Below are 18,794 nucleotides of genomic sequence, written 5' to 3'. Positions count from 1 at the left end.
TTCAAAGTGAATCAAATGATTATTGTTATTAAATCATTTCTCTCAATCCAATCAATCAATCAATCAATCAATCGACTCTCAATTGGTGTTTTCTTGCAATGAAGTTTCTTTATTAAAGGTTAAATATTAGATCAGAATTAAGTATAACAATTTAAGTGATCAATTAACAATAACAATTAGAGTTAATTTACTTTTGGACACAATTTTGTTTGGTTGACGAAAGGAGGAAACTTGGGATTCCAAGACTGTTGAGTTTGGATTCGAGTCGATCAAGAGTTTCCTTTTCCAATGTTGGTTTTCGGGATAAAATCCAAGCATCCTCTGTAATTAGTAGAGTGATTAGTTAATTGTTACAAGATTAATGGGCTAATTGAGAAGCTTGATACTTACTGATATTGAACAATCCTTGGATATCGTTACATGAGACAACCAATGAATAGTTTTTGTAGTCGGTGTCAACTACCCAGTATTGGGCTGATGGTGATACTGAAAGTAGATTTGATTAGTTAGTTGATGATGAAACAATTTACCTCGAAAATAATGTTATTAGTTAATTGTTACACTTACATGAGAAGAAAGTGACTCCGAAAACGTTTGATTGTGAAGCGGGTTTGGCAGTACCAAGACTGAAGATCTCGAAATCGACCAAATTAACTCCACTGTTGTTAACGGCGACATTACCATTTGAGTCTAATTTGTAATTAGCTTTGACACATCGTTGACCGAACTCGAAGAGTAGACCAGTTCTCTTGATTTCGAACCAGTCACCAAGGTACTAAAAGAGGACGAAAGTAAATTCGAATTGATTTAAACTGTTCAAATAGTTTTTCTCAAGTTTTTTTTCGTCTTAAATACTTACAGCATTGACATCGAATGGAGCTTCGAGTTCAGTGGTTTGTGGACATCTTCCGAGCCAGAAACTTGAGCCGACCTTTGGTACTTTATCGAGAAGGGCTTTAGGTAAGTCGAAAAGGTTTGGAAGGCTGAGGCACCCATGGAAGAGGCGACGACAATTAAGCAAACGAAAACTAATTGATTCATTGTTGTTGATTGGAGTTGATTAGTTTACGATGAAACTGAAACAATTGTTAGAATTGATTGTTTTCTTGTTGAATTGAAACTCAAACTGATGATTTATTTAAACTTAATCGTTTCCCTTTTATACTAGAAAATAAATTGTTTATTTTTCTCACTCACCAAAGTCCGATGCTCACCATCAGTTTAATCAACTGGATTTGATTGTTTGATTAACTGGAAATCGTTCACAATTATGTTAAAAGTTAATAGGATTGTCTTTAAAGAGTGAAATCTAATCGCAAGGGTTAATCAACGGAATCCAAGTCCAAGTTATGGTACAATCAATTGTTTTCCTAATTAGCCAATCAATAGATTCTTGCTAATCAAAGTTAAATCTAACAATTAACTCAATCACAATTGATTGGAGATGCGGTAATCAAAAATCTCGCAGATTTTAATCGAGTACAATAAGACTTGAATGATATTCAGATCGATGTCATCATCATGCGACAATTTGATGAGAGAAGAAATTTAATTGTGATCAAGGTTAATAATCGTGATTGTGTTGACAATTAGTATTTTGATTAGTTTTAATCTACAGGCCCTCATTAATTAATTGCTTCAAATCCAATGATCAAACCTAATTTAACAAGATGGACATTGAATGACCATGATCATAATTGAGCGAAATGTTGAAATTAGTTAATTCCAATTAGTGATTCAATTTGATATTTCGTTAATTGTAATTGCTGTAATTTAGAATAATAGTTTTTGTTAAACATTAAACTTTACTATTGAAATAAATTGTAATTAATCAAATTTTATTACAATTTTAATCGTTCATCATCATGAATTGTGGTTCTTAAGTACTAGAATCCTGATCATTATCAAGTAAAAATAAATTCCAGTGATTAACTGATCACAATTAAATCACACAAAATGGTTTGGTGCTCATAACCCAAGCTAATCAAATTATCCTTGGGTGTAATTTTGGTTTAAATTGGTTAGATAACTGATTAATTGTCTCTGTATTAATTAATAACCGATCAAAGATTTGATTGATCAACTAATCATAATTCATTTTCAGCTACAATCTAATACTAATTAACTTCATTTGATTTCTAATTGTTCATTTCTACTATTGTTAAATAATCACAAGATAATTATCACATTGATAAAAAGTTAATTGTTCAGCTACTTGAAGAAATCAAATATCACAATTAAGTAATGATTGAATTTATTGAATTATTAAATACCTTTGGTTAATTATTGATTTTCAAATAATCAAAAATTGAATTAAATTGAAATTTCCAAGAAAAATTTGATTAAAATTGATTCTGATATTATATCAATGAACGTAAACTATTAATAAATGGTAAATTTTAATCAAGTCAACTGATTTAGTTTAACAATTAAATGTCAAGGTATTTCCTTTTATGTAACAATCAAAGATTGTTAATTAATCTAAACATTGTAATTATTAATACATAGACTGATAATTGACACACACACAATTTAATTGTTACAAATCAAAGTGCATTAAATATTTAAATTGTAAAGATAATGAAAAGATATATAAATCGTAATGATTTCCCCTTACACTTATTTCAATTGTTTCAATTGGCAACAATTAATTGAATAATCACCAAGTGAATTAACAATTTCTTACAACCATGAAAACTTTATTCTTAATTCAATTTGTTTCATTAATTTATCTCGCTAATTGTTGGCCTTTCCCAATCGATCTAATCTTCGAGTTAGCTAAAATTACAAAACTCGAGTTCGATACCTTGAAAGATATCGTGACCGCCGCTGACCACGTCCCTCAAGCCTTGACCGGATTCAGTTTGGTTCCATGTCCAGCTCAATCAGAACCACCAAGTGATTTTACCTGGGAAGATGTAAGTAAACAATTAACCGAATCATCTGATCATCACCATAATCGCTAATTGTTAATCAATCAGTTTAAAGGTACTTGGCATGAGATTGAACGAACGGCCATGTTTGAAATCCTCGAAACTGGACAGAAATGTACTCAGTTCAGTTTCACCAAAGAATCCGATGAGTTTAAAATTAACACAACCGTTTTCTCAGAAATTTTGTAAGTAACAATTAACTTTTTTTTCTTAATTTAATTGTTCTAATCAATTTGAATCAATGTTACAGAAACAAGCAACTCTCTGCAAGCAAAACAATCAATGTTAAAGATCAAAAAAATGTCTTTGGAGTTAAAATTAATCCAAGTAAGTTTTGTCATCTCATCTGATTGTTTAGTCAAATTTCATCGCTAATTGTTACAATTAATTGTCTCTTACAGTTAAAGAATCACAATACTGGATTGTAGATACTGATTTAGATTCGTATGCTTTGATTTTCTCATGTGAGCAAATCCTTCAAGCTTCATTACGTAAGTTGATTAGTTTGTTGATTTGTTTACATTGTTCAGCTGATTAATTGTTCCCTTAATTGTTCACATAGGTAATGCTTGGATTCTTGGACGGAAACCAACTCTTCATGAATCAATTCGTGATCTTTTAGTCAAAAAATTAGGATCATTGGGAATTCCTGAAAGTAGTTTAATTAAATCTGATCAATCATGTTCAACCTTCATTCCCTTTAATGATTAACTAATCATACTGGGGAACTGATTAATAAACTGTTTTGTTATTTTGCATAAAATTAACTTTACACCATAATTAAAAATTAAACAATAAGGTGGAGGAACGAATCTACTTAATCAGAACAATTAAATTGGAAAAAATTTACTGATTCGGTGAAAGAAAAACATTAAAACTTAATCAACATCAAGATTACAAAGGTTACAATTTAATTCAGCCACTAGAAATTTTTTTAATTCTATCTAATCGAGAATATTTAACTAATCAAATTGTTTAATTATCGGCAAATTATTCCGAAATTTTAATCGTTACAAAATAAAAGTTTGAAAACCAATTAGGACGAATAGTCTTTTTCTCTTCCGATAGATGTCACTAGTTTTTGGAGAACAAAAAGTTCGAATTTAAATTTTGTTCTTTTCTTTTTTCATTTTGACTCATTAGTTGAATCTTTTCATTTGGTTTAAGATTTTGTTTCATTTGTTTTGGTGATTATTTTTTTTGATTCTTCAATTTAATTGCTTCAATTGATCTTCGTTCGTTAGTGCAAAGGAAATATGGAACTTTCAGTTGAAGAATATGCTATAGTGAAAAGAAAACACGATCAGATGAAAAAAAGACTTGAGATGTTTCGTTCGCAGGTTGAATTCCTTTGGAATAATTACACTGAAAAGGAGAAAATTCTTCGCACTATTTCGGAAAGTTTGGCTATACTTGATGAACAGAAGAAAAATCCAAGTGACCTGGTTAAACAGAATATCGCCAAAGTCATCAAGAAATATGACCAAGAAATTACGCCAAAATTAGATGATATAACTGCGTCTACAAAGAACCATATCCATCAATCTTTAGATGAATTGTAAGTCTCATTTCTAATCTTATTCTTTGATTAATCTATCCAACTGATTAACGCTATTGTCGTGATCTATTCTCTTATTTAGAAACAACATATTAAATACTTTCAATTTCATCGCTGCTTATGTGGTCACTTGTGATACCAAAGTAAGTAACTCTTGCTCTTATTCAATAGATACACAATCCATTTTGTTATTAATCATCGTTTACATTATTGTTTTATTTCATTTCTTTTAGCATGATAATAAGACAGAGGTTAGAGAGTAATTGGTTACAGAATTACCGAGATCAATGAGATGTGAGTTCTCCAGGAATACGGAGCTCAAAGAAAAGGAAATAATCAGTCGAAAATCATAATACTTTTTTTGTAAAACGTTATTTTGTTAAAAGAGATGTAATTCTGTTACCCTTCGGACCAATAATCTCTTTCAAGAATCAACATTAAATTTGTTTCATTGAGAAAATTGTATTCTTACGATTCTTATGGGCTCAACTTTTCGCTGATATCGGAAGGTAAAGCTTAAACTCGGGTGGAAGCTCATCTTCCGAATACAATCGATCAGAGAAATAGATTCTTCTTAATCTACAATTGGCATTGATTGTGATTCGAACCGTTTCAACATAATTGGTTCCATATGCTCGTTTAGTGAAATCAGTCAAATTAAATCCAATTTGGTTCCATCCTTCATCCAATCTTAAAGGCATCGTACAGATAAAATCGCGAACTCGCGTAACCGTCTGGAAGTTGGAGGCACGAAAACGACGTTTAACTTGTTTATCGTCCATTATCTCGACCTCGAAGGAGAAAAATTTCTTCATATTCTTGACAATAATCACAAGATATGGAAGTTTAATTCCAAGAGATAAACGAGGTGTCGATGGACAAGTGATTAGAGTGGTCGAAATATTACTACCAGTAACTTCGATTACACTTGATTGAATATCATTATCCATGATTCTCTTGATTGTTCCATTTTTAACTTTCTTATCCCAAATCTGAAGAGGATTTGATCCAACCGAATATAAAATTGACAGAAATCCACTTTGAAATGTATTTCTAAACATTTTTCTCCAATCAACCAGAGACAATCCGATCCATCAGCTTCAACCAAACCCAAGCGAAGATAAAAGAGTTTATATGCTTACTGTCCGTTAGAAACATAATTAAGAAAAAAAGAAAAACAATTAGAAGAACAACAATTAGAGACAATTAATTTTTGTTGAATGTTTTACCTTTTAAAATTTTCTTCTGGTTTGTTTTGTTTTCCCTTCAATCAAATCTCCATGGAAACGATTGTCTGAGTTTCAAAACTCGAGCGACATCTGGGGGAACTTTTGTTTCTCCATTTGATTGGATTGGCGGTAAAATTGATGACATTTCTTTTGGTAAAACTTCGGTAATTCAATTGATTACCAAGCTAATTGTTTCAGTGTCCTAGCATTTAAAAGTACAATCAAATATTACTTGGATATTGGATAAAATTGCAAGCCTCTGATTAAGTGAAACTAATTCTAATGGGATTGCGATGAAATTGTTGAAAAAACTAATTTAGAAAGGTAAATACTAAGTTAATCAATTTAATGCTAAAAACTAAATTGCGGACTTGAATTGAGATTCTAATTAAAATTTTACTTTTGAATGTTTATTTTATATAAATTAGATAAATGAACAAATAAGTTAGTCTGAGTTGATTAAAAGTTGTTAGTTTTTCCATCCGTTATTGTGACCATGACCATAACCATGACCATAGCCATGACCGTAACCGTTATCATGACCATGTGAATTCCATCCAGTGCTTTTGTCTCGTGAATCGTAAAGTTCAGTCCATCCCTTGTCGTGTTTTCCCCAACCACCATGGTGGACCTGAGATGTTTAATATTCATAGATACAAACAATTAGAATTAAACTATTGACATGATCAACTAATCACAAGAACTTACATCAACTTTATATCCAACTTTTCCGTGTTGATGATGACCACCCCAGTGATTGTCCTTCTTCCATGGGTCAGCCATAGCGGCAGAAACAGCGAGGACAACGAAAAGAGCGACAATCTAACAGAGTAAAAAGGAGAGAAAAAAATTAAATCAAATTAGAAAATTTTATAAATCTATCAACAAGGTATTCGTTTAGGCGAAATAGGAATAAATCCACAATTCGATTCGTTGATTTAACTCACAGCGAAAACTTTCATTATTAGTTGTTGATTGTTTGTTGATTCACAAATAAAGAATTGATTTGATTGTTGTTTGTTGGTTGACTGTTAACTCAAACTGATACTTTCAACTTTTCAAACACTTCGGTTATATACAAAAAACTACACTTGAGGCAGAGGCTGAAATTTCAACGAAATCATAACTTCAACTGTAAAACTACACCTTCATATTGTACCACCTTCGATGCTTAGAAAACTCCTACATTTCTATTCAAGATAATCACTGGAATCAGTAAAATATTAATTAAGTCCTTCCGATAATTTCGTCGAGTTATCAGTGTAACAATTTGAGAAAATCATGATTCAACTCTAAATAGTTCAAGAGAAAATTCAATTTAAACTTTGATCTATTTTTACTATCCATAAGTTATTATGTCAGTTCCACAATCAGTTCGACACATCGCAAAGTTCATGAAAATTAGTTATCATTGTGGTTCATTGATACTACCTAATGATAAGGTTACATTTCCGCGTAAATTGAGTGACAGACTAAAAATATATTCTAATATCGAGTGACTGGTAATGAGTGAGCATCACAATTATGATCTAAATATCGTTACATTGATAATCTTCTTGTTTTCTGAGATAACGTTTGGCAAGAATTTGTATTCAATGTTCAATTCTCCTCGTGTGTTCGAATTATGGAAGTTTCTCTCCATCAGTTGTTCTCTCTTTAGTTTTTTATTCATTGAAAATCTTCTTATTATATCGGGTGACCGAAAATGATTGAGTATCTCACGAACCCTAAGTTTTAGACTCACATTTCTTTACATTTTGAGAAAGTAAATTTCACGGTGAGTCAAAAAATGGCCCGTTTTTTTCTAGGACGTACGGTTCTCGAGAAATCGTGATTTTGACCTTTAAATACAAACCACAGTCGCATTTTTTTGCTCCGAAAATTCTGAAAAAGTTCATCATTTATATTTGATCAATGACGTTTGAAACTTTATTCTAGGACCTACCATTCTTGAGATGCTCACTTATTTTTGTTCACCAGTTAATTCGGATATTGAAGAGTTTCAATTGAATTCCAACAGTAGGAATAGTTATTTCTTGTAGTTAAAGCTCAAGCAAAGATGATCTCCAATTTAAATCTATCCAATCTAAAAGACATCGCATAGATAAAATCACGAATTCAAGTCCGAGGCACGAAAACAACGTTATGATAAGCGAGCTGTCGATGGACAAGAGATCAAATGGCTTATTCTGATTATTTTGTCTCACTTTAATTGATAATCTAAGTAAACATCTTAATAAGGTAGAAAATATTTATGAATTTAAACAGAAACAATTTGGTATTTAGAAAATGAATGCCGAAATTATTTTGACTGGAAAACATATCGAAATTTAGATTTTTGGGAAAGTTTTGAGAATTAATTTCATTGGGAAGCAATTTATTCACAAAAATCTAGTCGGTTTTTCGTAATTTACATTTTTAATTCATAATAAAATATAAATAGGGGGACTGGACAGAATAAGTTAACCAGAATGATTTAAAAGTTATTAGTTTTTCCATCCGTTATTGTGACCATGACCATAACCATGACCGTAACCGTTATCATGACCATGTGATTTCCATCCAGTGCTTTTGTCTCGTGAATCGTAAAGTTCAGTCCATCCCTTGTCGTGTTTTCCCCAACCCCCATGGTGGACCTAAGATGTTAAATATTCATACATACAAACAATTAGAATTGAACTATTGACATGATCAACTAATCCCAAGAACTTACATCAACTTTATATCCAACTTTTCCGTGTTGATGATGAAGATTGCTATGACCTCCACCCCAATGATTGTCCTTCTTCCATGGGTCAGCCATAGCGGCAGAAACAGCGAGGATAACGAAAAGAGCGACAATCTAACAGAATCACAGAGAGAGAGAGAGAGAGAAAGAGTGATATTAGATCATTTAAATAATAACAATATCCAAAAGTGTTTGTTATCCAAATCGATTGATTGATTAAATGAACTCACAGCGAAAACTTTCATTTTGATTATTAGTTGTTGATTGTTTGTTGATTCACAAATAAAGAATTGATTTGATTGTTGTTTGTTGGTTGACTGTTAACTCGAACTGATACTTTCAACTTTTCAAACACTTCGGTTATATACAAAAAAGGTAAGGCGCTTAAGGTGGAGACTGAGATTTAGTGTAAATATCTCCGTTTCGTTTATCTATTTATAAAGAGGCCAGAGTTCCAGTGAAGAGTGGGAGTTTAATTGTAAGAATTCGTATCACCTCTTCGGTCCAGAAAACTCCTCTAATCTTACATAAAGTAGGAGTAGTTATCCAAAAATACTAAAAGTCAAGACGATTACTTTTCCTATAAATTTATGCAAATTTTGTCTGACAAACTTTGGCTATCACATGCAAATCTTTTCGTATTAGGTAAACAACTAAGTTTTCGAGCTTTAGTTTCTTTTTATTATTCAAATACTGTTGATTCTCAGAATATTAGAGTTCAGATCAACAATTTGAACATGATAAATACTCATTTATGCTGATTAGTTTAATTTTAATTAAATTTCGTTAATTTTCTTGACAAGTAATAGAATTTCTGTTTATGGCCTTTATATTTAACAGCCCGTTTTTGCCTGAACTTATGAAAATAAGTGCGAAATGATTGATAATCCAAACTATCGGATGAATTTGAACAATTCAAGTTCAAATTTAATTATGATTCACGCTGAAACATTAAACTAATAGCACTTAATGAAAATTGATTCTTTATGAATGTGGAATGAGAATTTCAATGACAAACAGGAACTTCTGAACGACAATAACGATCAATGGATTAATTTGCCAGAGCAAAAATAATATTCATTTTTCTTGAAATTGATAAATTTTGCTGTGAAAAGTTTTTTGAAATAGTTTTTTATAATTCTTTTTGCGAGATGATCAGTTTATTAGCAGTAATCGAGCTGAAACTTGACATTTTTTTAAATTAAATATTGATTTTTTGATTATTTTATACATAAATTAGCTGAGTAATTTGAATAAGTTAATCCGATTGAGTTAAAAGTTATTAGTTTTTCCATCCGTTATTGTGACCATGACCATGACCGTAGCCGTTATCGTGACCATGTGAGTTCCATCCAGTGCTTTTGTCTCGAGAATCGTAAAGTTCAGTCCATCCCTTGTCGTGTTTTCCCCAACCACCATGGTGGACCTGAGATGTTAAATATTCATAGATACAAACAATTAGAATTGAACTATTGACATGGTCAACAAATGACAAGAACTTACATCAACTTTGTATCCAACTTTTCCGTGTTGATGATGAAGATTGCTATGACCTCCGCCCCAGTGATTGTCCTTCTTCCATGGGTCAGCCATGGCAGCGGAAACAGCAAGGATAGCGAAAAGAGCGACAATCTTAAAGAATCAAAGTGAAAGAAAAAAACAATATTAAATCACAGAAATTATATAAATCTATCAACAACATATTCGTTTAGGTGATTCAACTCACAGCGAAAACTTTCATTTTGATTATTAAATGTTGATTGTTCGTTGATTCACAAATAAAGAATTGATTTGATTGTTGCTGGTTGACTGTTAACTCGAACTGATACTTTCAACTTTTCAAACACCTCGATTATAAACACAAAATTCTTAAGGAGGAGGCCAAAATTTATTATTTATCCCTCCTCCTTCGCTTATCTATTATTAAGATAATCAGTTGATAATTTACTACAACCTCTTTAAGTAATTTTCTGAGCTAGCTCAGACTCTTAGCATAGAAAAAGTTGGTAGTGTTTATGCGGAAATTTTCATTGTTAATAAGTAGTACCAAAGTTAATAATGACTGATAGAAACAAAATCAGTTCCAAGCCGTGGGAATTTGATGAATGATAGAATTACACTGTATTGTAAACGAATGAGTTTGTGTTCGTTGTTTCCATCTAATGATTTTTGTGAATTGGAATTCATCGTTTCCTAAAATAACAACGAACCAAGAGATGAGACATGGGAGCTGAGGGAAAAAAGAAGAAGCGATAAAAGTAATCAAAAAATTTCTCTCCTCTGAGGTCAAATACATAAAAATAATACGAACTTAAAACCATTGGTCAAGAGTCTTTTCGAAATATTTTCACGCCGGTTTGTCTGAAATTCAACGCGTAAAAACTAATACAAAACAAGAGAAAAGAAATTCAGTTAATCATATTCGTGTTGAAGTTTATCATGAGAATGAGAAAATGATTGCTAGGTTAGGAATGGAAGCCGATTAATAATCACTGATTATATCGAACATCACTTGCAACTGATTGGGATGTAGTCTCTTGATCTTCTTTTTCTGCTTCTGAAGTCGATTCAGTGCCATGTAATTAATGAAATTAAGCTTTTCGTTGTAGTGGAATTTTAATATTTCTTTTCAACCAGTTTTTCTTTCTCAATTTTGACTCATTTTAGGTTAATTTTAAGACAAAACAGATAATCAATTCAACGAATTTATCAATTATGAATAGTTATTGAGACAGATCATATCTTATCGAGATGTTATTTTGGCTCGTGTCTATTTGCCATTTTGTTCATTTTTTCTTTTGAATTCTGCTTAACCTTTTTTGCTCTTTAAAGATAAAATCGTACGGAAGTTGGGTGAAAAAGACTTGTTTATCGTCCATTATCTCGACCTCGAAGGAGAAATATTTCTTCATATTCTTTACAATAACTACAAGATATGGAAGTTTAATTCCAAGAGATAAACGAGGTGTCGATGGACAAGAGATCAAATCGCTCATCCTGATAATTTGTTTCATTCTTCTTAAAAGTCAAGAGCAGCATCTTAATCAGGTAACAACTAAGAAAATAAACGAAATAGTCTCGATAGCTAAGAATAATCAATTTTAAGAAATTGAACAATAAATGTTAAGAAATCTTTTAAGTATCTAATGACTTTTTAGCATTACTTTGCCAGTATTTGGAAAACTTTGAGAGATTTGATTTAGTTGATGATAAATTTATTCACAAGAATCAGTTTATAAACTTGACATTTCTTTACAAGTTGGCTTTATGATGGAGTATAAATTAAGTATAAATATAATAAGTTAATCCGATTGAGTTAAAAGTTGTTAGTTTTTCCATCCGTTATTGTGACCATGACCATAACCATGACCGTAGCCGTTATCATGACCATGTGACTTCCATCCAGTGCTTTTGTCTCGAGAATCGTAAAGTTCAGTCCATCCCTTGTCGTGTTTTCCCCAACCCCATGGTGGACCTAAGATGTTTAATATTCATACATATACAAACAATTAGAATTGAACTATTGACATGATCAACAAATCACAAGAACTTACATCAACTTTGTATCCAACTTTTCCGTGTTGATGATGACCACCCCAGTGATTGTCCTTCTTCCATGGGTCAGCCATGGCAGCGGAAACAGCAAGGATAGCGAAAAGAGCGACAATCTTAAAGAATCAAAGTGAAAGAAAAAAACAATATTAAATCACAGAAATTATATAAATCTATCTCCAACATATTCGTTTAGGTGATTCAACTCACAGCGAAAACTTTCATTTTGATTATTAGTTTTTTTATTGAGATTCACAAAAGAAGAATTGATTTGATTGTTGTTTGTTGGTTGACTGTTAACTCGAAATGATACTTTCAACCATCTTGTGGGGTAGAGTTTTAGATTTGAGGGATTAGATGGATTTGATTATCTTAATAAAGATGAGGTTGAGTTTCAATACTCGGAAAAGTCACTAGACTTAGAATTAGAAGATTCTCAGTTCCACAAATAACTGAATTTCAGATTCTTTCAGGACCGATGATTAATCTAAATCTGCACTTGAGTCTACTAATCACTGAAATGATATTGAATTAGATGGAGTTAAACAATTAACATGAAAGTTTTTAATTAAGAGCAATTGAATTTTAACACAAAGTAAAGTTAATACTTCAAGGGTAAGACAATTACTAAAGATGAATATGGAAGATTGTTCCTAAGGAACTAATCTTGGGGGGTTACAATTAAAGAAAATTAAAATGGGGTAAACACAAATTAATTCTAAATCATCTTTTGATAAGGAGACAAAGATCTTGGTTACAATTTACTAAGAGGTAAAAGTAACAATTGTTAACCTTATGGTTAAGATGATGAAGATGAAAAAGAAAAAGATAAAGATAAAGTTAACCTTTTCATAAGCTTGTAGGCTTGGGCTAAAAGTAAAAACAAAAGAAAGATAAAAGAAAGAGGGATAGAAAGAAGAAAACGGGTCTCTTACTTTTGTGACACAAATTTGATCACTTTAAGCTTAAGAGATTTTGTGGTTTTTACAATTCTAAGAATTAGTTAATTGTTAATTGTAACAATTTAACAATATAGATTTTTCTCTATATATCTTTAGATATTGTAATTGATTAATTAGAAATTTGTAATTGGTTAATCAACCAAAGGATAATTAAGACAATAATAGTTGTAAATTAATTCAATCAATTAGATTAGGGATACTAATCAATCGTATTGGTAAGTTACAACAATTAAGGTTTACAATTATAGTTGAATGGGTTGGATTAACAATTTTTAACAATAGAAAATTAAATTGAATAAATAAGAAAATTAAGAAAATTAAATTGTTCATTTTCATCACCATATCATGATAGTGATTGGAAAACAAAGACTGAGGATTTCAGAATTTCTACCCTTCAGTCCCTAGCACTTTGACAAAGATACTTCTTCAGGATTTGATTTCCAATTCGATTATAAGTGATTGGTGATGATGAGGATGGAATTGGGGTTGAATTTTCGGGTTTTCCTTGGGATTCAAAGGATGATGGTGGGTCTGGCATATTCTCTAGAATAACTGAAGCAGCGCTTGGTAAGCTATTCTTTGGGAGATTTGGTGATGGAGTTGATGAGGAGATTGATGAAATTGGTGATGTTGCTACATTTTTATAATGAGCATGAAGTTGAGATGAAGATGAGAGGGGAATCCTTTGACCATCAATTTCATATTCTGTAGGAATATTGTTTCTTCTTAAAACTGAAGTCGGGATTTGGAATACAGGGAGAGGCTTAGGTGATGTGACTTGAGATTTCCTTGGAGATGGAATCTTCGGGGCTTCATTTGATTGTTGATTTTGTGATGATGAGATTATGGTGGAGATGGATGATGAAGTTGATGATGAGAGGGATGAGGTTGGAGAAACACAATTGTATGAATTGTATTCAGGGACGGATTCATGTCTTTGGTAATATGACCAATCGAGAGGCCATTTCGCTTTCTTGGCTTCTACCAATTCACTGAATTTCCGATGGAGATAAGAAACTTTGTTGTTTCTCAGGTAAACGTTCATCGTTTCATTGTGAATTCCATGACCAGTGGATTTGACTTTCTCTTCGATTTCCGTCCAAAAGAACATGTAGAGTCTCATAGAAGTGAGAGCTTCGACGGCAGGAGAATGAGAATGACCACGGATGGTATAGCCTGAGAGGAGAATGAAAGCGATAAGGGAGAGAGAGGCAGGTGAACTTCGATAGGGTGAAAAATAGATTGTTACATCTCGAAGTTTAGGTCTTAGAATGTCGATTTCTGGTGGGGTTAATTGTAGACTTTTTAATAAGGTAATTAGTCCAGCACCGACAATTTGTTTCGCACAGGCCAAATAACATAAAACTTGATCTCGGACTGAGGCCAAATGTTTTGCGAATTTAAGATTTTCTTTCTTCAGTCCATGAAAGTGGGAATCCATGTAATCAATGTCTTTATAATGAACAAGAGTCTCATAGACAATCTTGCAATTTCCATCAATAATAACGATCCAAACGGGGTGAGGGATAATTTTTCTAATTCCTTCTGAATTAAATCGTTCAATTCGAACGTAGGCCGCATTTATCGAATATACATTCGAGGGATCGGGATGTTCATCAATATTTGATTTTAAAAGTTCTTGTTGTCGAGTTGAAAGTTCTTCGACTTGTGATGAAACGAGATGATTAAAGATGATGGTGGCTTTATTTTTTCTGTTTGCTCTATATTCGAGTCTTTGTGGATTAGTGGCAGTGGGAAAGTTGTTGAGGGTTACCAATTCTCGGAGTGAGTGAGGAAACCATTGGGAAATTTTTTCTTTAATTTCATTTTGTTCTTCTTGACTGAGTCTAAGAAGTGGGTTGATGGCGGTGTAGGGATTAACTGGTTCACCAGAATCCGGGGAAACGGGAATAGGAGAACGAGGTAGGTTGTTGTTCATCCTTCCGTTACTTAAGTTCAGCCATTCTTCTGAATCATTTATCAGATAATGAGGGACAGGATTTTTTCCTAAGACAGGCCAGGAAGTAGTTCTGGGTCGAGAGGCAGAAGGAGCGGGAGGATGAATTGATGGGAAGCCTATTTGCTGAACAAATTCTTCTTCTTCAGAAAGAGGAAGAGTGGGGTCTCGGGACTTATGGAAAGTAGTCCAAAATCCTAATCTGAGGTTAGCATGAGATCGGATTTGAGTATCGGAGAGGAGAGGATCTTCAGGGTTGTCTTCTTTATTTACGAGAAGGCAAGCGTAGAGTTCGAACTTTTGTTCAAAATCAAACTCATGAGAAGAGTAAGTGATTTGAGGACGAGGAGCTAATTTTACGTGAGGTGGGATGAAACTAATTAATCTTTTTGGATTAAGTTCTTCAAGTTCTTTAACTGAGGAACCATGATGAAAGATAGGAATTGAATTAAGATCAACTTCTTCTCTGAAAAGTCCTAAACGACAAACATTTTCGTGAGTAGAGAGTAGATTCGGACTGAGATTTTTTGAGCAAAGGGTATACCGACATGTGAATTTGCATGATCGATAGCTAACGTAAGTACTTGAATAAGAGACTGAGCTGTAGGTGGGATAATCATCTATCGATGCAAAGGTTTGAAGACATGATGGGGTTAAGCATATGAATTTAGTTGGTTTTGATGGAGGTGATAATTTTAATAATGAGATTAAATTTTGGATGAAGATGATACATTTGGTACAATACCAATGCTTACAAAAATCGCATTCAACTGGGGTCAGAGCGATTTGCTCGCAGAAGAAACAGCGAATTTTATTAATGAAATTGTCTAACTGTTCATGGAAGACTGAGGGCTTGGAAATACCTTTAGGTATTTTAGGAAGAGGGATGGAATAGATCAGAGCATCTTGATAAAGATTGAGAAAAAGTTTTTCTCGGATCATCTTCTCAAATTTAATTCTGATATTTTTAAAGTTCTGATTTTTCATTAGAACGATTTTCCTAACTTCATGATATTTTTCAAGGGAAACATGAGCAGGGAGTTCAAGAGGTAAAGGAGCGGGTACTTCGGTAAAACGGGTTTGAGGCCATTCATTGGGTTTGGGATACCTTTCAGGATAACTAAGGGAAGGCATGAACCAAGTTTTGGATGGACGAGACACAACCTTACCTTTGTCTTCCTCCATGGGTGATCGAAGTGTAATTTTCTTCGGTGGTTGTTTCGATGAAGATGAATTGGAGGAATCTAAAGATTCGATTGAAATTGTCCGTTTCAATGGCCGGGGATGAATGAGAGGAGATGAAAACTTTACACTTTTCAAAACACTGAGTGAATTTTCTGGTTCAGGGTCAATGGTAAAACACGGGAATTTGTCAATTGGGGTTTTTCCTTTATTGTTGAGATCTGGGGTATAGTCTATTTCTGAGTAACAATCAGAATCATCATCGACAGTAGCACACAAGGAACGAAGGAGATGCACTTGAGCACGTTGATGAGTCGAGGTTGATGGAGATGAGACACTGAAAGGTGTGGGCGATGGTTCACTGTTTTTATCCATCTCGAAGAGTGGACAATTTAGCTTTTTTAAGCGAGGAGATGAGTGATTAGGTGGAAGATGATTAAGGCGAGGAAAGTTAATAAAAGCACTTTTTAATGTACCGGAGGTACTTAAGTACGAACTGATGATGAGGAGAGGAAAACACTTAAGATTGTAAAAGCTAACAATGACTAATTGATTATTGTAGCAATTAATTAAATTGTAACAATTAGAAAATTTTCAACAATAAGGAAAATTTGATGAAGTAAATCTTTAGATTTGATTGAGATGAAGAAATTGTCAAGGTTGAGAAAAGGACAAAAAATGAAAACTAATGTAATCAAGTTACTTCTGGTTGACCAAAGGGTTAACTGAAGTAAGACAAAGGAAGAAGTGGGAGTAAACCACAAGTGTTACTAACGCCGTCAACTGTGGGAAAGTGAAACTCAGATAAGAGAAGGTAATTAACATATTGTCCAAATATGGAAAAATTAAAATTCGATTTTAAATTAAATTCGAAATTAACATTTGTTAATTTAGCTTGTTCGAAATTAGAATTAACAATATCACTATAGTGATTTAAGTTAATTCTTAACAGAGATTTTGAATTATAATTATTATAATTATAACAATCAATGGGATTAAATTTAATTAGAGAAAAATTTTCATTATCAACATCTAACAATGTAAATGTTAACAATATGAAGACTTTTTTGGCTTTTAATTGTTGACGAGTTAAGATTTTTTCTTGATTGTTGACAATCAACTGTTTTTGATCAATTATTTGTTGATCTGAAGTTCGATATTTTCTTTTCGGTTTTAGATTGTTGAGTTGTTGGTTATCATCAGAATGATTTTGGGTTAATTGTTGACAATTTAAATTTGAATTGTCAAGTGATTGAGATTGAGGAAAATCTTGAAGAAAATCATTTAGATTTTGATCATTAGTTGGGTTAATTGGGTTGATATCTTCATCATTAGAATTTAAATTTTCATCAATATGAACATTCTCAATATCACTGAGTGATTCGAGTTGTTCATTAGCAAGGGATTCAATTTCAGGGGAATTGAAATCTTCGGGTTCTAAGTAAGAGTCCGGATTAAAGAAATTATCTCTGAGGGATATCATCGAGGGACCTAATTTTCCTGTATATTTTTTAGTATTGGAAACGTTACAAGTAAATAGATTAAAGTTAAGAGTATCTAGTAATAGTAATGCACCTTTTTTAAGGCCACAAACTAGATATGGACCATGATATCGATTTCTAAGTTTCTTGGAAACGGAAGAGTCAATTAACTCGTTTTTCACTAAGATGAAATCACCAATGTGGTATGGAGATGACGGATGAAGGGATTTAGTTCGGTTAATCTGGTAGAGTTGTTGGGACTTAAGCCTAGCGTAAGCAAGTTTTCTCGCTTCGACTACATTCACTGGGGAATTGTGGTTAATGGACAAATAATTATCCAAAGGCTTATTTGGCTCGCGACCAAATACTAAAAAGTATGGGCTGAATCTTGTTATTTTATGAACGGAGGAATTGATAGCATATAGAGATGCTTGAAGAGCGGGAATTAGATTCTTTGTACCTTTGGTACATACATACGTTCGTAGGCGTTCGGCTATTGTTCTATTACATCTTTCTACGATACCTTGAGACTGTGGGTGGTACGCAGTACTGACATCATGAATTATTCCATGTTTATTTAGGAATTTTGAAAATTCATCAGAGAGAAAATTTGTTCCTCTATCTGTTTGGATATGGGTTGGAAATCCAAATAGATGAAAGAAGGGAGAGAGGAAGTTAATTACTGTGGTAGCAGTTTGATTCAAAGTCATTTTCGCGTAAACGAATCTGGTTAGAACATCGACTAACACTAATATATATTTTTTCGAATTTCCAATCGTAATTGGACCTTGAACATCGAGTTCAAATCTCTGGAATATTTCTGTAGGAATGGGTTTAGCAGAGGGGTCAACATAGATAATGTTAGTGGGTTTAGCTAAATTGCAAGTTATGCATGAATCACATAATCTTTTTACTTCTTCGTAAAGATATTTGCACCAAAATCTTCGGGCAATGTTGAGATAAGTTTTTTCTGTGGCAAAATGTCCACCAAGAGTCGACATATGTTCGAGCTCAAAGATCTCTAATAAGATTTTTGGATCGATTACCAATCGGGTTCCAAAGGGGGTTCTTGAATCTTTTCTGTATAAAAGATTATCTTTTAAAACATATCGCTTTGAAGCAATAGAATCAGGATTAGTTAACTGAGAAATTATTTCTTGAATTTCGGGATTGTTTTCTTGTGCACTTCGAATTTTTTCTTTCCATTGAGAA

At 32.6% G+C, this 18,794-nt stretch overlaps 6 protein-coding genes across 7 annotated transcripts; 2 read left to right on the top strand and 4 right to left on the bottom strand.

Moving 5' to 3' along the window:
- Positions 1–88: 88 nt before the first annotated feature.
- On the bottom strand, positions 89–1,151 carry LOC128397267 (apolipoprotein D-like). Its single transcript, XM_053357977.1, is given in 5 exon segments — positions 89–321; positions 391–486; positions 568–775; positions 860–984; positions 987–1,151. Coding segments are annotated over 5 exon segments (618 nt in total). The 5' UTR covers positions 1,042–1,151; the 3' UTR covers positions 89–187.
- A 1,457-nt stretch (positions 1,152–2,608) lies between these two features.
- LOC128397262 (apolipoprotein D-like) lies at positions 2,609–3,696 on the top strand. The gene is made up of 5 exons (XM_053357972.1): positions 2,609–2,918; positions 2,982–3,118; positions 3,184–3,260; positions 3,335–3,424; positions 3,496–3,696. The coding sequence occupies exons 1-5, from the start codon at positions 2,691–2,693 to the stop codon at positions 3,642–3,644; spliced, it is 681 nt and encodes a 226-aa protein (XP_053213947.1). The 5' UTR covers positions 2,609–2,690; the 3' UTR covers positions 3,645–3,696.
- A 143-nt stretch (positions 3,697–3,839) lies between these two features.
- Positions 3,840–4,962, top strand: LOC128397271 (uncharacterized). Its single transcript, XM_053357983.1, has 3 exons — positions 3,840–4,491; positions 4,574–4,634; positions 4,725–4,962. The coding sequence occupies exons 1-3, from the start codon at positions 4,190–4,192 to the stop codon at positions 4,752–4,754; spliced, it is 393 nt and encodes a 130-aa protein (XP_053213958.1). The 5' UTR covers positions 3,840–4,189; the 3' UTR covers positions 4,755–4,962.
- LOC128397269 (cilia- and flagella-associated protein 20-like) lies at positions 4,675–5,772 on the bottom strand. Its single transcript, XM_053357981.1, has 2 exons — positions 5,721–5,772; positions 4,675–5,632 (listed from the first exon to the last, which is right to left on the bottom strand). The coding sequence occupies exon 2, from the start codon at positions 5,550–5,552 to the stop codon at positions 4,977–4,979; it is 576 nt and encodes a 191-aa protein (XP_053213956.1). The 5' UTR covers positions 5,553–5,632; positions 5,721–5,772; the 3' UTR covers positions 4,675–4,976.
- Positions 5,773–6,108: 336 nt separating this feature from the next.
- LOC128397276 (kininogen-1-like) lies at positions 6,109–6,824 on the bottom strand. Its single transcript, XM_053357989.1, has 3 exons — positions 6,668–6,824; positions 6,429–6,542; positions 6,109–6,351 (listed from the first exon to the last, which is right to left on the bottom strand). The coding sequence occupies exons 1-3, from the start codon at positions 6,680–6,682 to the stop codon at positions 6,190–6,192; spliced, it is 291 nt and encodes a 96-aa protein (XP_053213964.1). The 5' UTR covers positions 6,683–6,824; the 3' UTR covers positions 6,109–6,189.
- A 2,762-nt stretch (positions 6,825–9,586) lies between these two features.
- On the bottom strand, positions 9,587–12,369 carry LOC128397277 (zinc transporter SLC39A7-like). Of its 2 annotated transcripts, none has more exons than XM_053357991.1 (3): positions 12,211–12,369; positions 12,003–12,116; positions 9,587–9,874 (listed from the first exon to the last, which is right to left on the bottom strand). In XM_053357991.1, the coding sequence occupies exons 1-3, from the start codon at positions 12,223–12,225 to the stop codon at positions 9,731–9,733; spliced, it is 273 nt and encodes a 90-aa protein (XP_053213966.1). In that variant the 5' UTR covers positions 12,226–12,369; the 3' UTR covers positions 9,587–9,730. The 2 variants fall into 2 exon arrangements, with proteins under 2 accessions (XP_053213966.1, XP_053213965.1); XM_053357990.1 differs by lacking the exons at positions 12,003–12,116; positions 12,211–12,369 and adding exons at positions 9,952–10,080; positions 10,175–10,243.
- Between the last annotated feature and the right edge of the window lie 6,425 nt (positions 12,370–18,794).

This window comes from Panonychus citri, unplaced genomic scaffold (genome assembly GCF_014898815.1).
Source record: "Panonychus citri isolate SS breed McGregor unplaced genomic scaffold, ASM1489881v1 Contig00028, whole genome shotgun sequence".
In the NCBI taxonomy this organism is placed as follows: Eukaryota; Metazoa; Arthropoda; class Arachnida; order Trombidiformes; family Tetranychidae; genus Panonychus; species Panonychus citri.
Note: the sequence above shows the minus strand (reverse complement) of the source record. Positions and strands in the feature narration are given on the sequence as shown.

Excerpts from the sequence above, each read along its gene's own strand:
- LOC128397277 (XM_053357990.1), bottom strand. Across the intron at positions 9,875-9,951 it reads AAGTTGGATACAAAGTTGAT|GTCCACCATGGTGGTTGGGG; the intron begins GTAAGTTCTTGT and ends TTAACATCTCAG.
- LOC128397269 (XM_053357981.1), bottom strand. The coding sequence starts at position 5,552 with ATGTTTAGAAATACATTTCAAAGTGGATTTCTGTCAATTTTATATTCG.
- LOC128397271 (XM_053357983.1), top strand. The coding sequence starts at position 4,190 with ATGGAACTTTCAGTTGAAGAATATGCTATAGTGAAAAGAAAACACGAT. Across the intron at positions 4,492-4,573 it reads CATCAATCTTTAGATGAATT|AAACAACATATTAAATACTT; the intron begins GTAAGTCTCATT and ends TCTCTTATTTAG. Across the intron at positions 4,635-4,724 it reads TGGTCACTTGTGATACCAAA|CATGATAATAAGACAGAGGT; the intron begins GTAAGTAACTCT and ends CATTTCTTTTAG.
- LOC128397276 (XM_053357989.1), bottom strand. Across the intron at positions 6,352-6,428 it reads AAGTTGGATATAAAGTTGAT|GTCCACCATGGTGGTTGGGG; the intron begins GTAAGTTCTTGT and ends TAAACATCTCAG.
- LOC128397262 (XM_053357972.1), top strand. The coding sequence starts at position 2,691 with ATGAAAACTTTATTCTTAATTCAATTTGTTTCATTAATTTATCTCGCT. Across the intron at positions 3,119-3,183 it reads ACCGTTTTCTCAGAAATTTT|AAACAAGCAACTCTCTGCAA; the intron begins GTAAGTAACAAT and ends TCAATGTTACAG. Across the intron at positions 3,261-3,334 it reads TGGAGTTAAAATTAATCCAA|TTAAAGAATCACAATACTGG; the intron begins GTAAGTTTTGTC and ends TGTCTCTTACAG.